Source organism: Typha latifolia, chromosome 12, assembly GCF_019914945.1.
Source record: "Typha latifolia isolate L0001 chromosome 12, TyphaL0001v2, whole genome shotgun sequence".
In the NCBI taxonomy this organism is placed as follows: domain Eukaryota; kingdom Viridiplantae; phylum Streptophyta; class Magnoliopsida; order Poales; family Typhaceae; genus Typha; species Typha latifolia.
This window is the reverse complement of record NC_133097.1, coordinates 7,878,988-7,904,444: the sequence shown is the minus strand read 5'-3', so window position 1 is coordinate 7,904,444 and position 25,457 is coordinate 7,878,988. Positions and strand designations below refer to the sequence as shown.

Below are 25,457 nucleotides of genomic sequence, written 5' to 3'. Positions count from 1 at the left end.
TAAATTATCATGTAATGCCAGCAATTTACTTTTTAATTACACCCATTAATTATTTTTGTCGTTTTAGATCTGTGGACGTTCTTCCTACTTCTTCCCTTCTCCTAAACTCTCTCTCTCTCTCTCTCTCTCTCTCTCTCTCTTGTTAGCCGTACCCGTTACTTGTTTGGTTCGATCCGTTATCCAAGTTTGGCGAGCCTTAACGGCTACCCTCCGGAAACGGCATCAGTTTCCCTTTTAAATGTCTCCCACCTAATCCTCTTCTTCTGTCACACTCTCTCTCCCTTCCTCCAACGAAGAAGGAGAATGTTGTCATTGCCGTACCCCGACGTGGACGCGAGCCTACGTGGCCTCGCAGGCCAAGCCGAGGGCTTTGGCCGCCACGCCATTGGAGGACTCCATGGAGCTGTGTACCACGTCACCACCTTGGCAGGTATGGGTTCTACCGAGTGTCTAGTATTTCGATTACGGTTTCATTTAATCGTTTGCTTCATATTGGGTCGTCGCCATTTTATTCTTGCTGCGTGGTAAGAGAGAAAAGATATTGAATTTGATGGCGCAAATATGGGCTAATTGGATATGAATTGCTTAAGATAGATTAGTTTGAGTACAATTGATCCTTGCACCAGCTTAAGTAGTTCCATTGCCTGATGAGTTCCTACTTGAGTGTCTGATAATGTCGAAATTGCGCTACTCAAAGTAAAGTAATTTCAGGTTGTTCTACTTAGATTGCTTATGTTTCGAGACTTCTTATCAAGCAATTGTTAATATCTAGCTGATTTCTATGTGTAGATGATGGATGTGGCTCCCTTCGCGAGGGATGTCGTAGAAGTGAACCCCTATGGATAGTTTTCGAAGTTTCGGGAACCATTCATCTCTCTTCAGGCTTGAGAGTGTCATCCTATAAGACTATTGACGGCCGTGGGCAGAGGGTTAAGTTAGCAGGGAAGGGCTTACAGCTGAGAGAGTGCGAGCATGTAATAATCTGCAATCTGGAACTTGAAGGAGGCAGAGGGCATGATGTTGATGCAATTCAGATAAAGCCCAATTCAAGACATATTTGGATAGACCGCTGTAGCTTGCGCGGTTTCTATGATGGGTTAATTGATATCACTTGTGGAAGTACTGACATAACTGTTTCAAGGTATGGTGGAAGTCATTTTGATTTCTTGTTTACAATTGGTTGATAGATTAAGCAGCTGACTTCAAACATGTTGAGATATTTACTCAATGCTGTGGAACTTGTCCAAGAATTTTGAATTTTCGTCAACAGATGCCACTTCTCAATGCATGACAAAACGATACTGATCGGAGCAAGTAGCTGCCACATTAATGATAGGTGCATTCGGGTGACGATTCATCACTGCTTTTTTGACGGAACGCGGCAAAGGCATCCTCGAGTTAGATTCGGCAAAGTGCACCTCTATAACAATTATACAAGAAATTGGGGTATATATGCTGTTTGTGCTTGCGTAGAATCACAGGTATGCAAATTTGAAGTACTTGGAACAATTGGTCATAGATTTCTAGAATCAATTTCTCATATTCTCTACTTTATCTACTGCAGCTTGTGTCTCAGTGCAATATTTATGAAGCAGGAGAGAAGAAGATGGTTTTCAAGTATTTATCAGAGAAGGTTTTTCTTCTTCCTCTTTGTCTCTCTCTATCTCACATCAATTCACAAATATTCTTATATTTAACATATAGTATCATGAGGCAGGTTACATCTGTGTATCTTGCGCAGATTCTCTATCGATCGATTAACATAGTAGGAGATCATTAAAATCTCTCTGAACATTTAAACTGACAAGATTCTTTGATGCAGGCAGAAGACAAAGAAGAATGCTCTTGTGGATGGATAAGGTCTGAAGGAGATCTCTTTCTCAATGGTGCCAAGCCCTGCTTGCAGACAACTGCAGAAGTGCAGTCAGTCTTCAATGTCCAAGAATACTATGAATCTTGTTCAGTAGAACCTGCATCAGTTGATCTCATGGAGGTTCTGCAGGTCTGCACAGGATGGCAGTCGACACCGAGACCATCCGAGAGTTTTAGCAATGCGGAAAATACGATCTGTGTGAATTGCATATGAAGATGATACAATACAACCTTTGTTTCATCACAGCTTTGTCATCAATTGTCAGGAAACTGACAAGTTTTTAATGTCTTAAATTCTGAACACAATGTGGAATGATATAAAACAAGTTACAATCTCTTCTTAGATTGCTAAAGAGCAAGCAAAATAATGGTCTCACATGATGTTTGTTTGGTGCCACAGACAGATAAGTTTGGTCTTCTGTCTGAAAGCTTGTAAACAGTAGAAGACTTTTAATTGGTTGTTCGGCAAATGTTCAATATAAGAAGGGATTTTGACATAATTATCATTAAAAACTTTCAAAATATCATTGTTACCATTGAAATCATTTAGTTAAATCTAACTAATCATTATTAAAACACAACTTAGATTCAAAAAAGCAACTATGTTACCCTTATATAAATTATTTAAAATGGTTTAGGAACTATCAAAAATTGTATCAAATATTATAGTGAAATGGAAAAAAATATTTTTTTTTGCGAGATCAAAATTATTGATTAAATATTTTCCGTTCTAAACTTTAAATATATATATTAAACTTTAGTGGTAATTCTGAAAGAGCCAAAAGAAAATAGTGGCAATTCTAATATTTTAAAGAATATAGTGATAATTATAATATTTAAAAAAATAGTGATAATTATTTTTATATATATATATATATATATATATATATATATATATATATATATATATATATACTAAAATAACCGTGCAACAAATGGCATAATGCCTATTGATGTAAATAGCAGGCCAATATGAATACTTGATACATATTTATCTTCTTAGAGAAGAATAGTCTACATGATAGGCTAGGTGCTGTGTATGTATAAGATGACATTGTATCTTCTTTTAGCATAAGGATTCCTCCTATGCACGGTTGCTATCAGGAGTTAAGAACGGTGTATAATGTTTGGTGTGTCATTATCTGTTCTTAGGAAATTAATTAAGAATACCTTAAGTTTTGACTTTATTATTATTCAGATGTCATCAATATTTATTATTTAATCTCTATATTTTGAATTCAATGTATCAAAAACGACTTAAGGTGACCATTACTTTATTTTTGTCCTAACTTTACAAAAACTTACTTAAGAATGAGTGGTAAATTATTTGCATCTATAATCAGGAATTTTAGTTGCACCAAAAAAAAAGTGTCAAATGCAATAGAATGTGAATAATAATAAAAAGAGTGTTTCATACCATAGAGTTAATTGCTTATCAATCGATTCGACGAAGATTTAGTAGTAAAAATTCTCAATAGTATAATAGAAATGCAAAAAATTTAGAAGATATTATCGTTTAATAGGTAATTATTATTTTTAAAAATATTATATTGCACATTATTTTTTATAATTATATTATTTTAATATTTTATTAAATAAAAGACATATATATCTTTAACTGAGAGTAATGTATATATATCAAAAATTTAAAAATTAGACACACGTAATCAAATCTTTTTTTACTAATACTACTCCTTTTTTTTTTTAACGTAATGTAGTTGTATGAAAACTAGTTATTATAATCATTAGATTAAGATTATAATTTTAAAAGAGAGATACTGAAGTATTTGCGGAATAAAAATACAATATCCCTATATTTGTGATAAATTCCATGTTATTCTTATCCATCTACTCTTAGCACTTATAGATTCAGCACTTTGACTTATTTGGTGCTCAGCTCAGCACTATGGCAATAATGAAATAATAGTAACCTGTTATCTGGATTTCATATAATTTTCATTGCATCCTCGTGCAGTGTGCACAGAAGTCAAAAGGTGTTGCTGAAACTTGTATAATTTGGAGGATCAAATTGACTATTTGCAAAAGAAAATTTTCTTTCTCTCCTTTTGACTCCCAGAAACAAAATGAGACGCTCTGGCCTCTGTCGATGCACACGCTGTGTGTGGATCGGCAAGACACAGAGACACGGACAAAGACTTCGTCCCTCTCCCTTCTTGAGCAATTTTTTTTAAATTTTTTTTATAGTAAATGATTTTATTTATTTATTTTTAAAAAGCTGTTTATATTTTAAAACCATACTTATTTTAAGATTGGTTAATTTGTGAAGCAAGCAAGCAACTATCACCACTAAATTTTTTTTAAGAGATAGTGAAGGTTAAGAACTTTTTTTTTTATTCAGGGAAGCAACCAAAATCACGAGTTCTGATATTTTTCTATGAGTAAAATTCATCCATGTATTCAAGTTTTTATGGCGATATCTATTTTGTGGTTAGTATGAGTTTACATAGTATATATAATCAATGTGTCTACTTCAAGGTTTTTGTTTTTAATTTAATCCTTCATAAATTTTTTATATTAAAACTAACGTAACGTAACGTAACAAGTTGAGAGAAAGTTTGGGGTCATACATAATAAACTCAAAGTGCGTGGCACTGTACATTATTTTTCTCTTTGTAATTTTCCAACTATTTTACAAATAAATATTTTTTTTCTTTATTTTTTATCCCGAGCGGATCGATAATTTACCCGAAAGAGACCCCGACCCGGATCTACTTGACCCGGAACCCGAACCAGAGCCGGACCCGGATTCGGAACCATCCAGAAACAGCTCGGCTATCCGGTCCGCCACGTCCTCCGGAGCGAACCTAACCACCGGCTTCTCTTCCTCCTCCTCCTCCGCCCTCAGCACCTCCGCGCACCGCCCGTAGAAACCCCGGTACGCCGGCACCACCATATCCGCCACCGCACTCCTCACCTCCTCCCTCATCGCCGCGTCCGCCACCACCCAGCCCTCCTGCTCCACCACTGCCGCCTCCATCGCGGCCGTGAACGCCCTCATCCTCTCCCTCGCCTCCGCCACCGTCGTCACCGCCTCCGCCGCCGGTATCTCCACTGCCACCGGTACCCACACCACCCTCTCGTAGCTCTCGGCGTAGTGCCGCGCCTTCCTCTCGTGGGATTCCACCCACTCCTCTCCTAGTATCTCCCTCAGCCGGCTATTCTTCACCTTATTCACCAAGTACTGGAGGTTATTCGCGAGGAATAGATACGATAGACCTACCTCGCGGTATATCTCCGCTTTGGAGTCCAGCTTGCAGAGGAGGACGAGGATAAGCCACGCTATCCGCGCGGATAGCGTGGATCCTCCAGGAGTGTTATCCTCATCATCAGAGGAGAGCGAGGACGGGGCGGAATAGATCGCCGCGTTGAGAACGGAATCGGGGACAGAGGAAGAGATCTGGAAGGGAGAATCGGCGAAGATGTCGGGGAGGGCGTCCTCGTAATCGGCGAGCAAGACGAGGTAATTCATCACGTAGCCGCTTAACGGGTGGACTCCGCCTCCGGGAACCAGCGACTTGGAGGAGTCTTTTTGGATCGCCGCCTCGAAGTCGGCGAGGGTGGACCGCGCCGCCTCGGCGAGCTTGAAGAGGGAGTCTACGGTCTGGGATCTGACGGCGGCGGTGGATTCGGGTTCAAATACGGATTCGATCTCGGGGAAGAGATCTGCGACCGCGTCGTAGAGGTCGAGGATCCGGAAGAGCCTGTCTGGCGCGCGCTTCCCGCGCGCCGCGAACTCAGGAAAGGTGAGGAGTTGGGCGGCGGCGTCGCGGGCGATGTCGGCGAATAGGGAGAGGCGGATAGAGTCATTTCCGGCGAAGACGTGATCGCATAGGGATCTCTCGCCGGAGAAGACGGATCTGACCGCCGCCGGCGCGACGGCTAGCCAGGATCGAATCTTCAGGTCGAGTTGATCCGGATCCAGCTTCTGGATCTGGGACGGGGTGAGCTTCTCGAACCCGAGGTTGACCAGAGCGCGATTGACGGCTTGGCGACGGAGGGCTTTGTACACCTTGATGCACTCCTTGCCGTAGCCTGCGGTAAGCATGGCGGCGGCAACGGCGGCGAGGCTATCGAGGGTCTGGTCGTCCGATTCCGGGAGGTCGAGATCGGGAAGGGAGGAGAGTAGGTGGTGGAGCTCGAGCTCGAGGCGGCGCATGGCGGACTGGAGGAGCGATTGCGCGCGGACGAGGGCCGCGGAGCGAGAGGAGGGATCGGAGTTGGCGATGGAGGAGTCGGAGACGAAGAAGAGCATGGCGCGGTGGAGGTCGGAGACGGCAGCGAGGAAGCGGGCGGACTCGTCGGGGAAGTCGAGGAAGAGGGAGGAGGAGGATTCAGTGCTCCATTTGGTGACGATGGAGGCGGCAGAGGAGATGGAGTCCTCCATTAAGGCGAAGGCGAAGGTGTTTCGAGATAGAGACGACGTTGGACGGCTGTGATGGTGGTGAGGGAAGGAGCAGAGGCTCCTTCGCAGTCCCTTTAATGACATCTTCGTATGCTTCCAAGAAGAGAGAGCACGAGAGAGATAAGAGAGGTACGTAGTGAGTGTTCTCCTAATGGCTTCCCTGCACTATAAATACTTGAGGAAGGAGGGAGGAGGAGTAGGAAGGTGCAGAGAAAGTGGGGGTGAGCAGCTATTTCTAACCACTGGAAGAGTGCGTGAAAGCGACTTCGGCCGGGTTTCAAAATTGGGTTACAACGTACAAACTTACAGGCGGTCACAGGTGAGTTGCGTATCGCATCTTTCCCATTAATTTACTACATTGTTTAAGGTTGGGAAAAATATATATATAGTTTACAGATCCAGATTTCAAAATTTTATTTCTCATCCAACACCACCATGTGCTTGTTTGGTTGACTATGCCAAGCTAGATTTTAAAAAAGTAAAAAAAAAAAAAAAAAAAAAAATCTCTGTTGTACCTTTTGCTCAAATAAAAACGCAAGTAAAGCGTGGCCGGCTCCCTTAGTCCCTTGCATGACATCGAGGGGTAGAAATTTTTTGCTAGAAGAAGACAAGATCTACTCTTCCAGAAAGATCGGCATATGATAAATGGATTTTAAAAGCTTAGTTTTAAACTTGCTCATAAGAAGTCTCCAGATGAGGTATTAAAAAGTCAACGAAAGTAGGCAGTCCTGACGTGGTTCGTCGTCAGGAAGCCGTACGTTTCCAAATTACTTATCCCTAATATCACGTTACTTATTAGATTTTGGTCATAGGATACGTGATACGTGGATAAGTACTTCCAAAAACTCCACTAGTCGGATAAAATAAGCAAGACCGATAGCTTATCAGCGATTTGTTTATTGGTGAGCCGCGTTATCCGCATTATTAATTACGACGGTTTACTTGAGCAGCTGTGATTTAGCTTTTAGCATATTCGGGTATCCATTCAACGCATCACGAGGAGTTGCTTATGATATTGGCGGCAAGGTCGAAGGGTATCTTGGATGGATTAAGTTGGTGACAGATAACTCCGTAGTTATCGACGTCCTATTGATAACATTAGCATCGTGGGCTGTAGTCAGTAGTAGTTATCAACGTGCTATTGATAACATTGACATCGTGGGCTGTAGTCAGTGGCCGCCCCCTGAGTTATCTTCCTATTGACACTACTTAAGACTTAAGACTTCGTCAAGGACGGAGAATTTTTTCAAGGATTTCTTCTATTTCTCTTTTATTTAGACTTAAATATAACTGGAATTCCTTATTTGAGTGTATATCTATTTAGATTTGGTCTCTGCATTTATACTCTTTCAAAGCCAAAATACTTGAATGTTGTCAATATATCTCTTAAACTCCCTGCTTCTTGCATTGTTGGATGGTTGACATTATTCAGTTCGAATTAGAGAATGCTTTCCCTTTTAAGACATGTTTGAAGAATTTTAGGCTTAATTGTTCTCAAAACCAAATACTTATTTATTTATTTTCTCTTATTATTCTCTGCACTTATAATTTTTTTCTTTTTTACAATGTCTCCTCCCTAAACTTTCAATTTACTTTAATATCACTCTTCCATTAGTCTATCCTCTGTTTATTGGATATTTTAACTTGGCATTCGTGTCAGATTACGTATAAAACAAATCGACCAAAATGACCTTATTGGGTGGGAAACACCAGTACTGTTTATTTTCCTTCTTACCCTCCTCCCTTCTTTTACGTCGATACTTCTTGATACATGATTATCACTCAAATTAACAGCAAAACCTCTTCCACCCTGATACAATCCAAAGAAGCCACTCAAAAGTGATCGATTGAATCCATTATCATTTCAGCAATAGACCGTATTTTTAGGTGGAACTAATGCTGATTACTTTGGAGAGCTGGTTGAAGGACAAGTCCTCAGATTCCACCGACGAGAATCCTGTCAGATTCACCGGTATCCGAACCAGAGGAAGAGAGCTACATGCGAGATCAAGAACTCGGAGACAAGGAAGAGAGCTTATCTCGCTCGGAATCTTGCCGGAGAAGTTATTGGTGGAGAGGGCATCGTACGAAATGAGAGGTAACGGAGCTCCGTCAAGTTGCCGAGGTTGGAAGGGAAGCGGTCCTTGTTAGGTTTAATAATTTATAAGTTAGTTTAGGGGTAGTTGGTTAATTTTATAATTTTATTTTTATTTTAATGGCTAAATTGATAAGGTGCTATACTTATTAGGAGTATAACAGTCATTAAGTATATTCTAACTCGAAGCTTTGTTAAAAAAGCTTTCATTTATTTATAGGCTTTTGGACATCTGTGTTATAGTTGGCATACTTAATTCCAACTGCTTAATTTCTTCTAAAAAAAAATTTAATGTGTATCACAAATAAGGTAACACAAATAAGATGCACTATCTAGTTATGAACACATTCATTTATTTAACATAATTTCTTAAGTATACATACATTTTTTCCCAAATTAAAATATCTAAAAAAATTAATTTACAAAATTTATAAGCCAACTACGAAATCCGGTTTGAAAAAGGAGTATAAAAAATGAGAGAGAAATGCTACTTTATTTAAAATTTTAGAGATATTTTATAATAAATAATATCTTACTAATATAGTCATTTTCTGTTTCTTCTTTCTTTTATCTCTCCCTCCCCACCTCTTTTCATTATTCATAAATAGAACTCCATATCCAAATATTGAGTTCTATAAGATAAATAAAACTTTATCAATAAATTATAATATTAAAATAAATAAAATATCCTGCTTTTTATCCCATGTTTATTAAGTTACACTTATCTCAGGATATGATTTAGTATTTTTTTTAGTAAATTTTATTAATAAATAAAAAAAGAGGAAGTGTTGTATTTATAACTTTAAATTAAAATAGAGTGTGTTATTTGCATTTATTTTTTTAAAGAAAAAAAGAAAGAAAGAGCATCCAGTTGGAGTTTTGGTGGGGAGGAGGAAGGTCATGAATTAGAAGAAGCATAATAATGAGACACTAAATAATGTAAGAATAAACTTGAATAAAAAAATACATCATTTGTAATGAAAACTAAAAATTAAGTCTGAACGATAAAAAATAATTTTAAAAAGCTACTGTATTTTTTATGTAATTTTTTCTATGTTAAAAATAAAATTATCCAATAATATATTAATTAATCGTAATTTACAGGCCAGTAGTAATTAACACCCTACTTAGTTATTATCAACAAATCGGCATCCAAATTTGGCTACGTCTTTTTGAATCAATTAAATTGGTAAACACCAAAAAAAGTAAAAACAACCATCACCTTAATTGAATGGCTAAATAACACTTTAGAGTGTCAAAGCTTTGACTCCCTTAACGATTGCAACCATCACTTCATCTGGGATTAGAGGATATTATCTTATATGAAGCACTCAATTCCTTCCTAATCCTTAATCCGCCGTGCAATGGACATGGAGTACATCAAATATGAAGAGGTTCGGAATTGGAATTTTTTTTTTCTTTTTCCCAATTCGTTTTGGTGTTAGAATTAATTTAAAATCGACATTGAGTTGAGTAAAAAATTTTCTTTTTAATCAGGAGTTCATATTGAATTTACGAGGGAATTATATCTTCACATGTAGATGGTTTCCAGAGACTCAAGAGCCAAAAGCTCTTGTCTTTCTATGCCATGGTATATTTTTTGTTCTTTTTTGTTGAGATATTAGAGTAAATTTTATGTCCTTTTATTAGATTCTTCATTTGTTTCAATTGTTGTGATCGTAGGATATGCCATGGAGTGCAGCATTTCAATGAGAGGTGACAATAATTCAAAATCCATCTAACTTTCATTAGAAAAAGAAATGTATATCAAGATAAAATGACTCACTTTTATCATACAGGCACTGCAATGAGGCTTGCAAGTGCTGGTTATTTTGTCCATGGAATAGACTATGAAGGCCATGGAAAGTCTTCTGGATTGCAAGGTTACATTGCAAGCTTCGACGAGCTCGTGAACGATTGCTCCGATCATTTTATGAGCATTTGTGGTGAGAATTTCTTATATATACTTGTCTTAATTTTTTTTATTTCTTTTGACATGAGATAATTTAATGTCATTCTTCTTGTCATGGTAATATATACTTGTTAAGAAAAAGAAGAGAACAAAGGGAGGCTGAGATTTCTACTTGGTGAATCCATGGGAGGAACTATTTCCCTCCTCTTAGACCGCCAGAAACCTAATTATTGGAATGGAGCGATTCTAGTAGCACCTATGTGCAAGGTTAGATAAATGGAGATATAGCTGAAGTTCTTATAACTAGTAGTTAATTAATTACTTCTTATAACTCTGCCATTGTTATCAGATTGCTGAAGAATTGAAACCACATCCAGTGCTCATTAAAATCTTGACAAAACTCAGTACAATACTCCCTACATTGAAGATATGTCGGATGCAGGATCTTATCGAAAGCGGCATTAGAAATCCCGAATGGCGCGAGAAGGCAATTAAACCAGAACAAATTCACATATAAGTCATTAAAATTCTGCTGTCATATACTTCATTTCTCAGCTTTACAATTGTGTTTGTGTTGTTTTTTTACATTGCCAGGTACGTCACAATCCTTTCTGCTACAAAGGAAAGACTCACCTAAAGACTGGCACTGAGCTTCTGATGGCTAGTATAGACATTGAGAAGAACCTTGACAAGGTAATACTATCGAAGAATTCAACTAGCTAGCATTAATATTATTCTGAATTCTGATAAGATATACGCAATATATATGATCAGGTGTCTTTGCCATTCATAATTGTTCATGGAGGAAATGACACTATCACAGATCCTTCTGTCAGCAAATTGTTATACGAGACTGCAGTGAGTAAGGATAAGACTTTCAAGTTTTATCCAGGGATGTGGCATGCACTGACCTCAGGGGAGACACCGGAGAACATCGACATAGTTTTCTCCGATATCTTCGAATGGATCAACGAGAGAGTAGCCTCCTCTCGTCGGAGATCAGAGAGGGGGCATAAGTTTAGCAATGATCCAAGGGAAATAATAGCATTCCACGGGAAGAAAACTTCAATGCAAGAAATAAGCTATAGACTATAGAGCCATGGCAAATGATACTGCTGTAACTATGTCTAACCATTAGCCGTCAATATAGCAAATAGTACTGACTTCCGTCGTGGTTAACTGTATTGAGTCATATGAAAACGAAGGCCACCATAGGTATTTAGTTTAGACGATTTTTGTTAATCGCTATATATTAAGGAAAGCTAGTACTTTTTAGCTTGCTTATGAGAATTTATAAAAGAAAAATAATTATTTAGACAGGTTATTTGTTCTAATTCTTTACTTCCTGTGCCTTACTCTGTGTCTTGTTCGAAATTTTTATCAATCGATCGACAACGAAAGGCGAGAGATAAACTACAAGTCTACAACCATGCAAAGACAAAAGGCAGATATGCAAATAGCTGCCTATACTTTAGCCTTATTGCAAAACGCGTCTCTCTTTTTAAGATTTATAAGTGGACTGATATTATAAGGAATATCCTAAGCATATGTTAATATTTGCGACGTAAACTTTTTATCCTAAGCATAATCTTACAAATAAAGACACAGAATATTCTCAGTTCTGACTATAAGTTGTAGAGGTGATTTTTACAATATACCCACCCAAAAAAAGGAAGGGGTGATTTGCAAACTAAAAAAAAAAAGATGGCATTTTGTAGGAAACCCCAATTAAGAAGACTAAGATAACAATTAACAACTTGCATTAAAATAAAATAGAATAGTTGGTGTTAAGCGCCATTTCCACGCCACTCACCATCACTGAAAGGCGAAAGCATTACTTCATCAAACCTCGCTCCTCTCCTCCTGCCCGCGTAGAAGACCCCAACTACTTCAAACTCCGAGATCCAGATCTATATTCCTATTCCCGCCTGGAATAATTTTATCCGGCCCGTCTCCTTCCTCCTCAGTCCCACCCCCACCCCATCGCCATGAAGCAACTCCACAAACCTTCGGCCCAGTCCCCATCCCAGATCCCAACCCATTCCTCCAAGACCTCGAAGCCACGCCCTGCCTCTCTCCCTCGCTCTGCCGCCTCCTACCTCCTCCGTGAGCAGCGCCTCCTCTTCGTCCTCCTTGGCGCTCTCCTCGCCTCCTCCTTCTTCCTCCTCCACCCCTACCTCTCATCCTCCTCCTCCTCCTCCCACCCCTCTGACCACCACCATAACCTACCCGTCTTCCGCCGCCCCGCCATATCCGGCGGCGGCGGAAGGCTTCCGGTTGGGATTTCAAGGCGGCCGCTCCGGATCGTGGTAACCGGAGGGGCCGGATTCGTGGGGAGCCACCTCGTGGATAAGCTGCTCGCGAGAGGGGATAACGTGATCGTGATCGATAACTTCTTCACTGGGAGGAAGGATAACGTCGTGCAGCATTTCAGGAACCCTAGGTTCGAGTTGATCCGGCACGATGTGGTCGAGCCGATCTTGTTGGAAGTTGACCAGATCTATCATCTCGCTTGTCCGGCGTCGCCGGTGCATTACAAATACAATCCTATCAAGACCATCATATCCTTTTTGGCGTTGTTTTGTTCCTTCTTTCCGTTAGATCTGGTGGATTTCTTATGCTTGGCAATGCTTACCTTGCTTAATTCGTCTGAATTATGGGTTTGCTTGATTGATTTGATCGGATTATGATAGAATTAGGTAAACTGTGGCAGATCTTGGATAACTTTGTTTGATTAGATACTTCATGATCTCCAAATCCATTGCCTTTTTCTTTTTGAATGAATGATAACTACTTTCAATTTGCATTTGTTCTGGCTATTCTACGAAACGGGTTTAATATCTTAACGATTTAGTACAAGACAAATGTGATGGGAACCCTGAATATGTTGGGATTGGCTAAGAGGATTGGTGCTCGGTTCCTATTAACGAGTACTAGTGAGGTTTATGGTGATCCGCTTGAGCACCCGCAGAAGGAGACTTACTGGGGAAACGTCAATCCTATAGGTAAGCGAGAATACTTGCTTGGTTGTTCTTTTTTTCCTCTTTGATTGCATCGAATCTTGTGCGAGATTAATTCCTCATTCGCAGGTGTTAGGAGCTGTTATGATGAAGGCAAAAGAACGGCTGAGACTTTAACTATGGATTACCATCGAGGTGCTGATGTTGAGGTAATCTTATTTAGATATCTCTGATGAAAGTTTCATTTTATAGAGGTTGATGCTTGGCTAGCAGCATATTGTCATGGTGTACATGGAACAAATCATGAGTGAACCTTTTTGACATTCTTTTTACTGCAATAATATTTGGGCCTTCACAGTGTATAAATTTTGGTTTTCTTATCTGACATCAATTATTTCCCCAATCGTTCTTTCTAGAACACCCTTACTCAGTTACTTGCTATTGTGAGGAGGTTCTGGATTTATTTCGTTTCCCAGCTAGCAAGTTTACTGTAATTTGGTATATAGCTGCGATTACTCAATATCTAATACTTGCTTTTTCAATTTGTACTGTTAAAGAAAGATACATCGAAGAAGGCTGATATACATCAGTAGTTGTTGCAATTTGTGATGCTGTCAGAATAAAATCTGGAGTTCGTTAATTTCGTATAGGTGTTATGTATTAGTGTTTAATGTTTACCTTTGATCTGCAAAAGACATCTGAAAATCCCAGATTAGGTGAGATGTCGATAGTCCTTTTAGTATTTTGACTATTTTCCATAGGGCTTCCAAACAGTAGTCATGATGAATCTTTGAGTGCTTGGTCGATTGTCCTCTGTGGCCCATCAGTACTTTTCTACCATGAGAGTATAGCAATAGAATGCTTGTGCACAGTGTTTGCTTCTGCTTAATTATGAATTATGTTTGCAGGTGCGAATTGCACGCATTTTCAATACATATGGTCCTCGCATGTGCATAGATGATGGCCGCGTTGTTAGCAATTTTGTCGCACAGGTTTGTCATACTTTTGAGATTGTATAAATTCCATTAGACAAGTGGTAAGAAGTAAGATCTTGATGATTACTCTATGCAGGCCCTTAGAAGACAGCCGATGACAGTTTATGGTGATGGAAAGCAGACTCGAAGTTTCCAATATGTTTCTGATTTGGTAATATTTCATTCATATCCTGCTGATTGGTGTTTAAGAAACAAGTTACCATTTTCCCTCCTTTGTTGCATTTCAATTTTTTATAATGTGTTTTAGATAATCAAAACTTAACCTATGGTCAGATCTGGCCGTTTTAATTTAGATGGAAATCCTTATCCTGGGTTAAGTATTTTTGGGATTCAAATAGCCCAACAACTCTTGGAGGTTATACATTATATAAAATTGTTTGGCGTTCATTTGTATATGCTCATGCTTCATTCCCTATTCTACCCAATACCCTGGTTATGTGCTTTTCAGTCAATAGTTGGTGGTCGTGTGCTGCAGCCTGCAGGCTTGAATTGCATGACTTTTAACTTTCAAATTTGGTCACTTCCCGACACACAAAAGCTCATCCCTTTTTATAAATGCAGATATTTGCATTTATAGGAATTTCCTTGATATCCCAACTGTCAGTGGTAACAAAATGAATTTATGTTTAATATCTTATTATTCCATGCAAACTTGCTAGGTTGACGGCCTGGTAGCTCTTATGGAAGGTGACCATATTGGACCCTTTAACTTGGGAAATCCAGGAGAATTCACCATGTTGGAACTTGCTCAGGTTAGTACACAATAAAATCACAGAGTATGATCACATCAGCATAACATTATATTATCTTATTCTTTTCAAATGACAAAATGTTTCGACTCTTTGCAGGTTGTGAAGGAAACAATAGATCCAACTGCGACCATCGAATTTAAAGCCAACACTGCTGATGATCCTCATATGAGAAAACCGGATATAACCAAGGCTAAGGAGTTGTTGAATTGGGAACCAAAGATCTCTCTGAGGGAAGGGCTGCCATTAATGGTTACCGATTTCCGCCAGCGCGTGTTGAGCGAGCAATCATAAGCCAAGGATCCTTACTTTGTATGTAATGTATGCATTAAATGTTGTTCCATTGATTAAAAATCCATCCATGTCTTGTTGAGTGACCAGTAATCAAGTTTAGTTCATCAGCCTGTTAAATTTTACGATTTACTTCAGTGGCAGCCGAAAGTATAGGGGGTCTATTTAGCTCTTTTCATAGTAAAAATTTGGAGGGGTGACAATACTGAATTTTGTTTGTTGTACCAAAATATTTGTCAGAAATTAATGAACTTCTGTTTTTAGTATATTTGTGTTATATTCAAATATTTGACTTCCCAAAAAGTATTACAGGATATAATTTTAGTATATCGTGTCATCTATATGGTGAAAGACTTATTATTGATGGTTAAGAACTGCTGAAGAGAAGCATTAAAAACTATTTTGGATCATAGTTAACAACAAAATTAATGAGTTATTACTTTGCATTCAATGGTCCTGATCAATTTGCTTCAATCGAAGCGAATGGACCGTTATATGCACGTAATTGTATATTTGACAGTGTGTTCGAAGTAAACTCTAGAAATATAAGATGAAATCTTCTTTCTTCTATTAACTTTTTTATCTTCCGAAGTAATTGGTCAATGCCACAGTCCTCACTTCTGGGTCATAAAGTTCCTCCACGAGGTTGAAGGTTTAGTCAGAGCTGCAATGGACTGGAATGTTGGCATCTCGTCTACTTTTCTTTGCACGTAAATACACCTGTCTGTTTATTGAAGGATTTAAATAGATTTAAATTTAACATAATTAGATTCAGGTTATAAATATATTGATCTATCTAATTTAATTATTAAACGGATAGTATTCATATTTATGATGCAGTAACTCTTATGACAAAAAACAAATTTATAACTCAAATAATTTATATCATTACCCGATTGCCACTTTTACACTGTTCCATAACTTTATAAAGTGAAAAACCTCACGTATCTAACCACAACTTTAATCAATGATTAGATTTTATAACTCTGATATAGGTTACAAATTGGATTCTCTCCATAGACATTAAGCTTGTTATTTGATGGATTTTTCAACCAAACGCGATTTGCGTGTAGCTTAGATTCATTCTGGCTGTTTCATCCAAAGAGAGTTTCGTTAGTTATTCAATATATATATATTATATCATCGAAAGGACTAGCTCTTTATGTAGGCTATGGGCCAGGTGCTCGTGATCAATAATAAAAGAAGAAAAATGACATGTACCGCAGTTGCTCTGTTGCTGCTTGGCCAGAGCCTTCAATGCTGAGATCAGAGACACACATATCACATTAAAACTATTCCCAGAATTAGCAACCATCCACTACCAACAAGACATCAAACAAAAGGGCATGAGAAAAAAAAAAAAAAAACTATTCCCAAATAAAAGTTCAACAATTTGAAGTTGAGTTTAAGGCCAGAACTGGGCATTCTTCACTTTAGATACGCTATTGAGCACTTCCAAGGGCGTCACGTCTCCGACCACTGTCACCTTCTTCTTCTCAGACTCTATCGTGAAGGATGTCACCCCTGCACTCACAAACAAAATTGTCCCACTCCCGTCATGAACTGCTTAAAATCTTTTGTCCTAAAGACATCAAATCCAACCATTCTCCTAACATTTTAAGTTTTTAAATCAATTGGTTATCTAATGTTGTATTTGCCCGAGTTTGATCTATATAGGCGTATATAATGAGGTGTATTAAAGATATGATATACATTACTTAAAAGTATTAGATCTAACTGGTTACAGAGCAAAAGCAGTCACCTTCCATCTTGGAGATGTGCTTCCGAACTTTCCCTTCGCAACCTTTGCAATGCAAAGAGACCCTCAACACCACAACCTGCAAGCAAACAGATGCAGGAAAATAAATTATCCTCCGTAGATCTCAAACAAACACATAACCATGCGCGATCTTGCTTGTTCTAACCTGTTCTTGTGGTCTACTAGAAATGGATAGCTTTGGAGCAATTGGGTCATCTCCTTTCTTCGGGTAGACATCGTCAAAGAAGGCTTTGTACTCCAAGCTCTTCCTGCTGCTCTGCGGGTTGTGGGATGCACTGTTGCCGATGGAGATGGTTCTTGATCTCCTTGGGGGGACTGTCGCTTGGGACGCGTGGCGAATGGGGGCTCTTCCGGTGCGGGGCCGGACCATCGATCGTCGATCTATGCTCGTGCATATTGCAGCGGATGCCGGCGATGCGCAGGAGAAGTTTACTCCTTTCAGTTCCTTGAAGAGAGGAGCCATGGATATACGGTATCGTGAAAGGTAGGATCAGTTAGTAGTCTCTCTCTCTCTCTCTCTCTCTCTCTCTCTCTCTCTCTCGTATATATAATATATGGGAGAGTTATTCGACTAATTTGCGATTCACACCCTACCTTTTCCATATTCGCACTTTCTGTCCTATGCTTTTATTTTCTTTGAATTTCTTCTATTATCATTCACACTTTACAATATTAGATAAATATTTTACTTTTAATGTCTCAAAAATATCCTTAATTAACTTTGATCTATAGTAGCTTAGAGAATGTTCTATTCTTTCAACAACAAAAAAAAATGTAATCAATGTTTCAAGGTTATTTTTTTGTATATAATTACTTTGACTCATGTATATGTAGACTGTGAATAAGGGCAAAATGGAGGACGTGTATGATAAATTTTTCTTTATTTTATTCAGAATGCATTCTCATTTTGTCACTATTAAATTTATCTTTCAGACAATACACTCGATGGTCTCTTCTAAGGGGTCAGTTTTAGAGAGACAAGAGAGCACATTTCCTAAAAATCTAACCAAATTTTCTTCCGTTGATATCTTTTTGTTAGACACGGTTAAATGTTTCTCTGATAGTCAATATTAAAAATGTGGGGGTGTAAATAGTAAATCTTGCATTATCCAATTAATTTATATGACTTTAAAAGCAATTTGTCTCATTCTTGATAACAGTTGTTAACCCTAATCCTGTCTCTTACTAATTCAAGTCATCCTATGGGGAGACGAGTGCTTAATTTATGTAGTATGTCTTGTATTACTCATCTACCATCATCTTATAATCCAGAGGAGAAAACAATTCTTCCTTGTTAGTTGTTACTAATCCTTTAATTAATCTAAACATAAACATTCCCTGGTCCCAAGATGGTCTCTTTATGTACATAGATTGAGGAGCATATTGGGATCCAAGTACACAACTATTGCAATTTGGGACTGCCTTTAATCTTGTTTGATTAGTGCTAATTGTAGTTAGTGGAGGCCCATTTCTCATGAGCCAAGCTAGCAAATCTACCTTTTCCCGTCAATTAATCGTTTAATTAATGGCCCAATTCACGTGAGTTCATCGGAAACGTGAGAGAAAATCCAAAATATAGTTCAAGAGTTTGAGCATGCTCTGATCTGATAATAGTGCAACTGAACCTGGGGGAATTTTTCTAATCATTAATCTAGTGGTTGAAAAAAAAAAAGATGAGCATCATAATATTATACAAGAAAATTTACATTCCAAACGCTACAGTATTGATTTATTGTGGTTTTAATTTGTTTCTTCTTTTCTTTTCATGAGCACTGCATTTTCAGAAATTTTCTCAAAAAATGATCAAAAATACCTTCTATGTTAGGTTTAATCTAACAGTTCCTAACAGGAATATTTTGAAGATAAAATGTTCAGTTATAAAATTTCACAGCTATAAGCATAGTGATAGTAACAACTAGCAATTGTTATAATGTAATGTTGAGCACTATCTTTTACAAAAATGACTAAACATCACATTTACAATAATAAAAATGGCGATAGAGCTAGTGGATGAGTGTGCATATCACCATCCCTCCATCATCTACAGTTTACATATCAAAATCCACCAGATTTTTGTAGATCAGAAGCACACTTTTACTATATACTTTCGCCTAGTTTATCTCGTACAACATACATTATACTCATGCAATGTTTCATCTGGAAACTTGGGTTATAAGATAGCAGAAGAGATCAACAAGCAGCTATCAGCCAAAGCACTAAATTTAAGGCTGTCTTAATGCAACACTGCTTTGTTGCGGATATTATATACAGCTCTGCTATTGTCGAAGAAAAGATGCATCTTCAAATCTATGAGTGGAGCCCAAAGCCAGTGAGCAGAAGATAACCACCTTCTGAACTTGGATGCAGGTAGAAACACCGTGCCGATAAACCCAATTCCGTGTTCCCGAGGTAGATAAATTTCATCTGAGATGATCAAGCATTCAATCAGATATACTCACAAGAACTTCCCTTGCGGAAGGTTTAGCCTAATAAATCTCTAAAAGAAGTTCTTCCAAGAGTTCGTTGTTTAGCATAATTTCTATCTCACTTCCCATTGTATCAACTTCATCTCCTAAATCTAACCACTTTGGATCCAGTACGTTGCTCTCAGGATTGCCTCCAGTGAGTTCTTTCCGTTGTCTAACCAACATTTGCCACACCTTCTCAACAAGCCCCTCGTGGCCCCACAAAGCCGCAATATATCTGTTGAACTTCATACATGGGTTTAGGCACATGCAAAGGGCTACGACCTCTGAGAGGATGGAGTTTATAAGATCAAATAGCAGCATCCTCTCAGATCTAGACCATGCCTCAAGGCGACTATACTTCTTTTCTAGCTTTTCAAACATGCTCGAGATCATTGAACAATTTCCAGGGTAATTGTAGAGCCTATCCTGGTTTGTACTATGAACACCCAAATCAATAAGAATGTCAAGTAAGTATGAGAAGTCCCTGTCATCTCCATCCCTAAATGCTTCTAATATATCCCCTGTTAGCGGAAGAGAGAAATTTTCTCCTTCTGGCTCCTCGGTATCAGAGTCAAACTTGAGAAGATCAAGTTGCATTTGGAGTTCTATAGTAGAAGTATGAAAGTTTTATCAGGTAAAGGTTGGACATGTAAATTGAACCACCAGATATACAAGGGAAATATCTCAGTTATTTTCACTTACCCTGAAGATCTCCACACATTCTCTTGAAATAACCGGAATTTGACTTTTCTTCCAAAGGAGGCTCTAAAAGTTGCTGAGACACTTTTGAGCGCAATAGAGATGCTGAATCTGTTCCATCAGAATGAATAGGAAAGTAATCCTCCTGATGTTGGACAATCAATGTTACCAGGAATAGATTAGCTTGCAGAAAGGAACTATCACAAAACAAATTTGACTTTGACCTACTGCAAGTGAAATTCAAGTTCATTTCTCCTACTATATGATGAAATAATCCTATATTACTAGCAAAATTCCACACAAAAAAAGGACAATAGAAACTGCATTACTCACACAATATGAAGACACCACTCATATGACAAGCAAGAACAAGGTTGAAATAAATGGTAATTAGGTAAAAAAGGAACAAAAAAAAGATGCAGATGAAAAGATCCTATGATAATGGAAAATTCACGGGTATTACAGCGTTGACCACCGAATCCAGCTTTAATATCTAATTGAATTATTAAAAAATATAATAGATGACTCAGCATCAAGGTTATATACTAAATAACAAATCAAGTAACGACAGATCAACATATATTCTGGGAGAGAAAATGCATGAAAACAAGAATATAAAACTAAATTAACTTGAGTTTTGAAGCTTTTAGGGCCTTCTTCGAGTTTATTTTATCGGAATTAATGTCTTAAACCCATACTTGAATGCCAGATGGACCGGATGGAGGATATCGAAAAACACATTTTCCCATCATACTAAGGCATATAATTCTTTTGTTGATAACAACAAAACTCAAACACAATTTCTATGTGCGTGTAGAACAATGTAAAGCCAAAATGCAAGAACAAAATCCAATGAGATACACAATAACACAAATTGTAAGCTAAGCTTAGCTTTAATTTCCTTCTTTTCCTGATGTTCTGCTAGCAGGAGCTAGGTTTTCTAATGTTGAGATTAACAGCCAAAGATTATAAATAGCTTTGATGACAGACCTGGTCATTTCTAGAAAATTTTGCATCTTTGGTCAGAACTGCTTTGGTGTTGGTCTTCCAGAAGGGCCTTTCTTCAGTTGTAAGTAGTATTCTGGTTTTCCCCGCATCAATTCCAACATTACTGCTGTAGAAATCAGGGAGGTTACGGTTTGGTTCACCAGCGCATGCCGCAATGCCTCTATTTCTAGAAATCTCTTGGTTCATACAAATATCAACTTCAATGAACTTCTTTTCATCCCTGCCAATATAAGGTTGAAATTCCCTTCTATCACAATTACAGCTTTTTCTTGGAAACATTCCTCTATGACTGAGCTTCCCACACAAAGAACTTCTAAATTTTAAATTCATTTCATCTTTAAACATACAAAATTCACCATCTACACCAAATGTGCACCTATTGCATGGATTTTGACCATATACTGCTGATGAAACTGGAAGAGATGTAGGCATTGATGAACTTTTTGGATGTCCATATTTCCAGCCATACCTATGACTAGTACCTGAAGGATAACCCTGTCTTGCGGAGACATCCACTCCACCCAAATTTTCTTGCAAAACTTGCAAATCTAAAGTTCTCCTTTGGTTTTCTGCATTAGAGAAAGCAATCATTTTGGACAGAGCTCTTGGTCCTTTACCAACTAATCCTGTCCTAAACTGCTGTGCTGACTGCCATTGCCCTGACAGTCGTTCTCTAGACCCCTTACTAGCAGATGTTTTAGTTGGATAAGTTGAAGACCTATAGCTGTCATCCCAGTCACCATAACACTTAGAGGACCTACAAGATGTAGCAGAATTGTGCATGTCAAGTGAAATAGATGGCCTTTGGTGTTTTATCCACTCATTGATTCCCAAATAGTGAAGCTTTCTAGATCTCTCACTTGCAGAGTATCTCATTTCTTTTGCAAACTCTTTAGTAATTTCTCTTGAGCATTGTCTTTTATGACTTCTAACTTCCAAAAAGTTCTGCCAATCCCTCCCTTCTACATATAATTCTGGAGACTCAGGCTGTCCTTTTTCTTGGTTTCTTCTATAAAGAGACTGAAAGTTATTGGGTTTTCTGGATAAAAAATCAGTTTTTCCCAGGATATCTGCTTTTCCAAAAGTAGGCTCTAAAACAACAATATGACTGTGCTGAGAAGTGTTCTTTTTACCCAAATTTTCTGAATTCAATATTCTACCACTATTTTCTTTAAGAGAATGACAAAATATACTAGGATTGCTTTTTCTGAAAGCACTTTTGACATCTTTTGGCATCTGATTACTTCTTTCAGGACTGCCACTTGATGCACATACTTTTGATTTCTCAAACTTGGAATAGTTTGCTGATTTCAAGATCATGATGTGGCTGGGAGGCAGAGAAGGTGGAGAGCACTTCAGATCATGTAGATGTTTTCTAAACAAGGAATTGGGTTGTTGAAGTATTTCAAGAATATGGTTATCGTCGATATCTGAGCTATCCAAGTCATCATAAAGTTCTTCAGAGACATGGAAAAATTCATCACTTGCGGCAGATTTAGCATCCATCAGCTTCTCTGACATGAAGGTTGTATGTGGACCAATTTTTCTGAAGTTTGTCAGACCCTCAAGATGTTGCTGATTGTGATCTTCTAAAATTTCTGTTGCTTCCATGACTTCAAAAACATCTTTGAATTCCGGGTGCTCCCTGTTTCTCATCTGAATTGAATATTTATTATTAGCTACGGACTGCTCTTGAAATCCTGCAAATGATGATCTTTTCCGGAAACAATTCCCAGTGTCCAGCTTTTGAGTATGGAATGTTCGTGCAGGAGGCAATGTCTCAAGACCCATCAGTTTTGCAATTACACTAGGTGAGGACAGATTGATTTCCACTTCATTCAACCTCTCTTTCCCAGTGCGTGTTTTTGCAATTACACTAGGTGAGGACCGCCCGATTTCCATTTCATTCAATCTCTCCTTCCCTATGTGTATTTTTGTTGGATCTCCACCAGCAATTCTATGCCGGCTTTCTTTGAAGTCAAAAACAAGCTACAAATAAATTAAAAATAAAACAGAGCATTAAGAATTTTTCATATGAAATAAGCTGTACACAGAAGCAAAAGAGAAATCAATTTTCCAACCAATAGATGGAAAGAACTGAAAATTTTACATTGCTTTATGTCAGAAAGCAAAACGCTTGTTAGAATATTTATGCATTAGATGGTGATCCAATTAGCTTGACATTGAAATTGATAACTAGATTAACAGATGGTGTAAACTGCACTTACAGAATTTTCTTCTATTCTGCTGCCACTGCTATAGGCTGAATCTGTTAGTATTCCTAGAGCATTTCTTTGTCTATTCAAATGAACACATCCTGAAAAATAAATAAAAAAGAAGAAGATAAATGCTATTAATAATTAGAACTGATCATAAAAATAAATAATACAATAATAATAATAATAATAATAACAATAATAATAATAAACTCTATCAGCCATACTGGAGAACCCAACTTTAAGTGTACAATTCGAAAAAGCAACTTGACTCAAATGGTCATAGTAGGGGCAAAATAACTTACCTTGTGATATCTATCACTTTAACCAGAGAGAAAAAGGAAAAAAGAAAAGAAAGAACAAGAATTCTGGTCATTATATAATGGCATCATTTATATCCACTAACACCATCAGAACCAGATAAGAAAAAAAGAAACTAAATCGCGACTAGTGAGAAGTTCCTTTTAAAAGAATAATGGTTAATTGCAAAAGAATAGCACTTGTCGGAGTTGAATTACTAAACCCAACTCCGGTATAGCTAAAAAAATCCAACTGCATTATGGCGTTCTTACACAATAACGCTTCATAAAAGAACTACGGAGCTCAAATAAACTTCGAAGAAGACCCATAACTTTGGGTAGTAAAAAGGAAATTTTTTTTTTATAGTTTGTCATAAAATCCAATTTTTTTCCTAATAATAGCACAAAAATAAAGATCCCGAGCAAAATATCGAACTTGGTTTAACTCAAACCTTGAAATCTTTAAGCGTGGCTGCGAAACAAAGAGGTGTTTTGGGACGACGAACCTTCTCCACGACCACCGACCATCGATTCCAAGTCGTAGTCTCTCCACCGCGACCTCTCGCTGTGACAACTCTTTCCCTCACCCACACCACGTGATCGCTACTTAAGAAGCAAAAGAACAAAACCTGGATAAGAAGTAACGCTGGGATAGGACAAAAAGGAAGACAGCTCGAGTTCGCGAATGGTGGGGGGGAGATTCTCTTCTCGCCAAGGAAGACGAGAAGATTTGGTAGGAAACAGAGGAGAAGTGGCAGGAAAAGGAGGGTTTTGCTCTCTTGGTCTTCTCTTCGAGTTTGCGTCTCTTTGAGGGGAGAGAGAGGTGGAATGGAACGGAGAAACGGGTCGAGAGGTCGAACGATTAATTAATGACGGTGTTGGGTGGAATAAAAATAAAACGAGATAGAAGCGGCACTATTCGCGTTTGGACCTGCGAATTACCAGAGAATATGAATATAGTCCTTTGGACGGATAATTTAATTCGACGCACAGGTTTCAATGTCCTACGTGTATCGCATCCCATCCCATCCCATCTCACATCTGGATGAATTATTTCGTACTACATGTGGACCTAAACTGCACCCATTATTACTTTGCGGTGTCTTTGGTAGCAGATCCTCTACAAAAAGTTATTAGGAACTTGATGCAGAGGTGGATACATGGCAGCATATCATTGGCTATCAAGATCTTAAGAATATGTGTACAACAAAGGATTTCTTTTGCTGTATGCCCCCTCTAAACTCCGTTATTTATGCATATGCCCCTCTAAATCTGATATTTGAATATTTATATATCCCTCAAACACGAGATTTTTTTTGGATAGATACACGTGAAAAATTACCACCACATTTTAAAATATAGTTATTAAAAATAATAATTAGGAGGGAATTCATAAAAAACAATAGGTTTCAGAGGTATTTATATAAATATAAAAATTAAGAGGGGTACATAAATAAATAAAAAGATTTTGAGGGGTATATGTTCTGAAAAAACCTATAATAAACTAGGGGTACAAATCTCTCCTAGGTCCTACCACATGATTGATACTCTTTTCAATTTTGTCTCCATGTGCCTTGTACCTTCATGTCTCTTTGAAAACTTTGGCAAAATATTTCATAATCTTTTTGAGTATTAACCTAATCTTATATATATATATATATACATTGTTAATATGCCCCCAAAGAAAAAT

The 25,457-nt window shown here is 37.9% G+C and overlaps 5 protein-coding genes and 1 long non-coding RNA gene across 8 annotated transcripts; 3 read left to right on the top strand and 3 right to left on the bottom strand.

The window, feature by feature from the left end:
• Positions 1-287: 287 nt before the first annotated feature.
• LOC140799154 (putative pectate lyase 21) lies at positions 288-2,178 on the top strand. Its single transcript, XM_073153313.1, has 5 exons — positions 288-430; positions 790-1,141; positions 1,271-1,481; positions 1,565-1,633; positions 1,823-2,178. Exons 1-5 carry the CDS (start codon positions 304-306, stop codon positions 2,084-2,086), a joined length of 1,023 nt encoding a protein of 340 aa, XP_073009414.1. The 5' UTR covers positions 288-303; the 3' UTR covers positions 2,087-2,178.
• A 2,258-nt stretch (positions 2,179-4,436) lies between these two features.
• Positions 4,437-6,646, bottom strand: LOC140798742 (exocyst complex component EXO70H1-like). The gene has a single exon (XM_073152766.1). The coding sequence runs from the start codon at positions 6,377-6,379 to the stop codon at positions 4,553-4,555; it is 1,827 nt and encodes a 608-aa protein (XP_073008867.1). The 5' UTR covers positions 6,380-6,646; the 3' UTR covers positions 4,437-4,552.
• Positions 6,647-10,075: 3,429 nt separating this feature from the next.
• LOC140799200 (uncharacterized) lies at positions 10,076-10,762 on the top strand. Its single transcript, XR_012110959.1, has 3 exons — positions 10,076-10,336; positions 10,439-10,569; positions 10,652-10,762. It is a non-coding gene; the product is annotated as an uncharacterized lncRNA (long non-coding RNA).
• A 1,314-nt stretch (positions 10,763-12,076) lies between these two features.
• LOC140798686 (UDP-glucuronic acid decarboxylase 1-like) lies at positions 12,077-15,563 on the top strand. Its single transcript, XM_073152685.1, has 7 exons — positions 12,077-12,863; positions 13,160-13,307; positions 13,392-13,471; positions 14,171-14,254; positions 14,334-14,408; positions 14,917-15,009; positions 15,106-15,563. Exons 1-7 carry the CDS (start codon positions 12,291-12,293, stop codon positions 15,298-15,300), a joined length of 1,248 nt encoding a protein of 415 aa, XP_073008786.1. The 5' UTR covers positions 12,077-12,290; the 3' UTR covers positions 15,301-15,563.
• A 1,015-nt stretch (positions 15,564-16,578) lies between these two features.
• LOC140799111 (uncharacterized) lies at positions 16,579-17,590 on the bottom strand. Its single transcript, XM_073153261.1, has 3 exons — positions 17,223-17,590; positions 17,060-17,135; positions 16,579-16,821 (listed from the first exon to the last, which is right to left on the bottom strand). The coding sequence occupies exons 1-3, from the start codon at positions 17,538-17,540 to the stop codon at positions 16,703-16,705; spliced, it is 513 nt and encodes a 170-aa protein (XP_073009362.1). The 5' UTR covers positions 17,541-17,590; the 3' UTR covers positions 16,579-16,702.
• Positions 17,591-18,983: 1,393 nt separating this feature from the next.
• Positions 18,984-24,694, bottom strand: LOC140799266 (uncharacterized). 3 transcript variants are annotated; one of them, XM_073153506.1, is made up of 5 exons: positions 24,220-24,694; positions 23,481-23,569; positions 21,235-23,241; positions 20,248-20,389; positions 18,984-20,150 (listed from the first exon to the last, which is right to left on the bottom strand). In XM_073153506.1, exons 3-5 carry the CDS (start codon positions 23,152-23,154, stop codon positions 19,564-19,566), a joined length of 2,649 nt encoding a protein of 882 aa, XP_073009607.1. In that variant the 5' UTR covers positions 23,155-23,241; positions 23,481-23,569; positions 24,220-24,694; the 3' UTR covers positions 18,984-19,563. The 3 variants fall into 3 exon arrangements, with proteins under 3 accessions (XP_073009607.1, XP_073009606.1, XP_073009608.1); XM_073153505.1 differs by having other exon boundaries at positions 24,274-24,688; XM_073153507.1 differs by having other exon boundaries at positions 18,984-19,501; positions 24,274-24,688.
• Between the last annotated feature and the right edge of the window lie 763 nt (positions 24,695-25,457).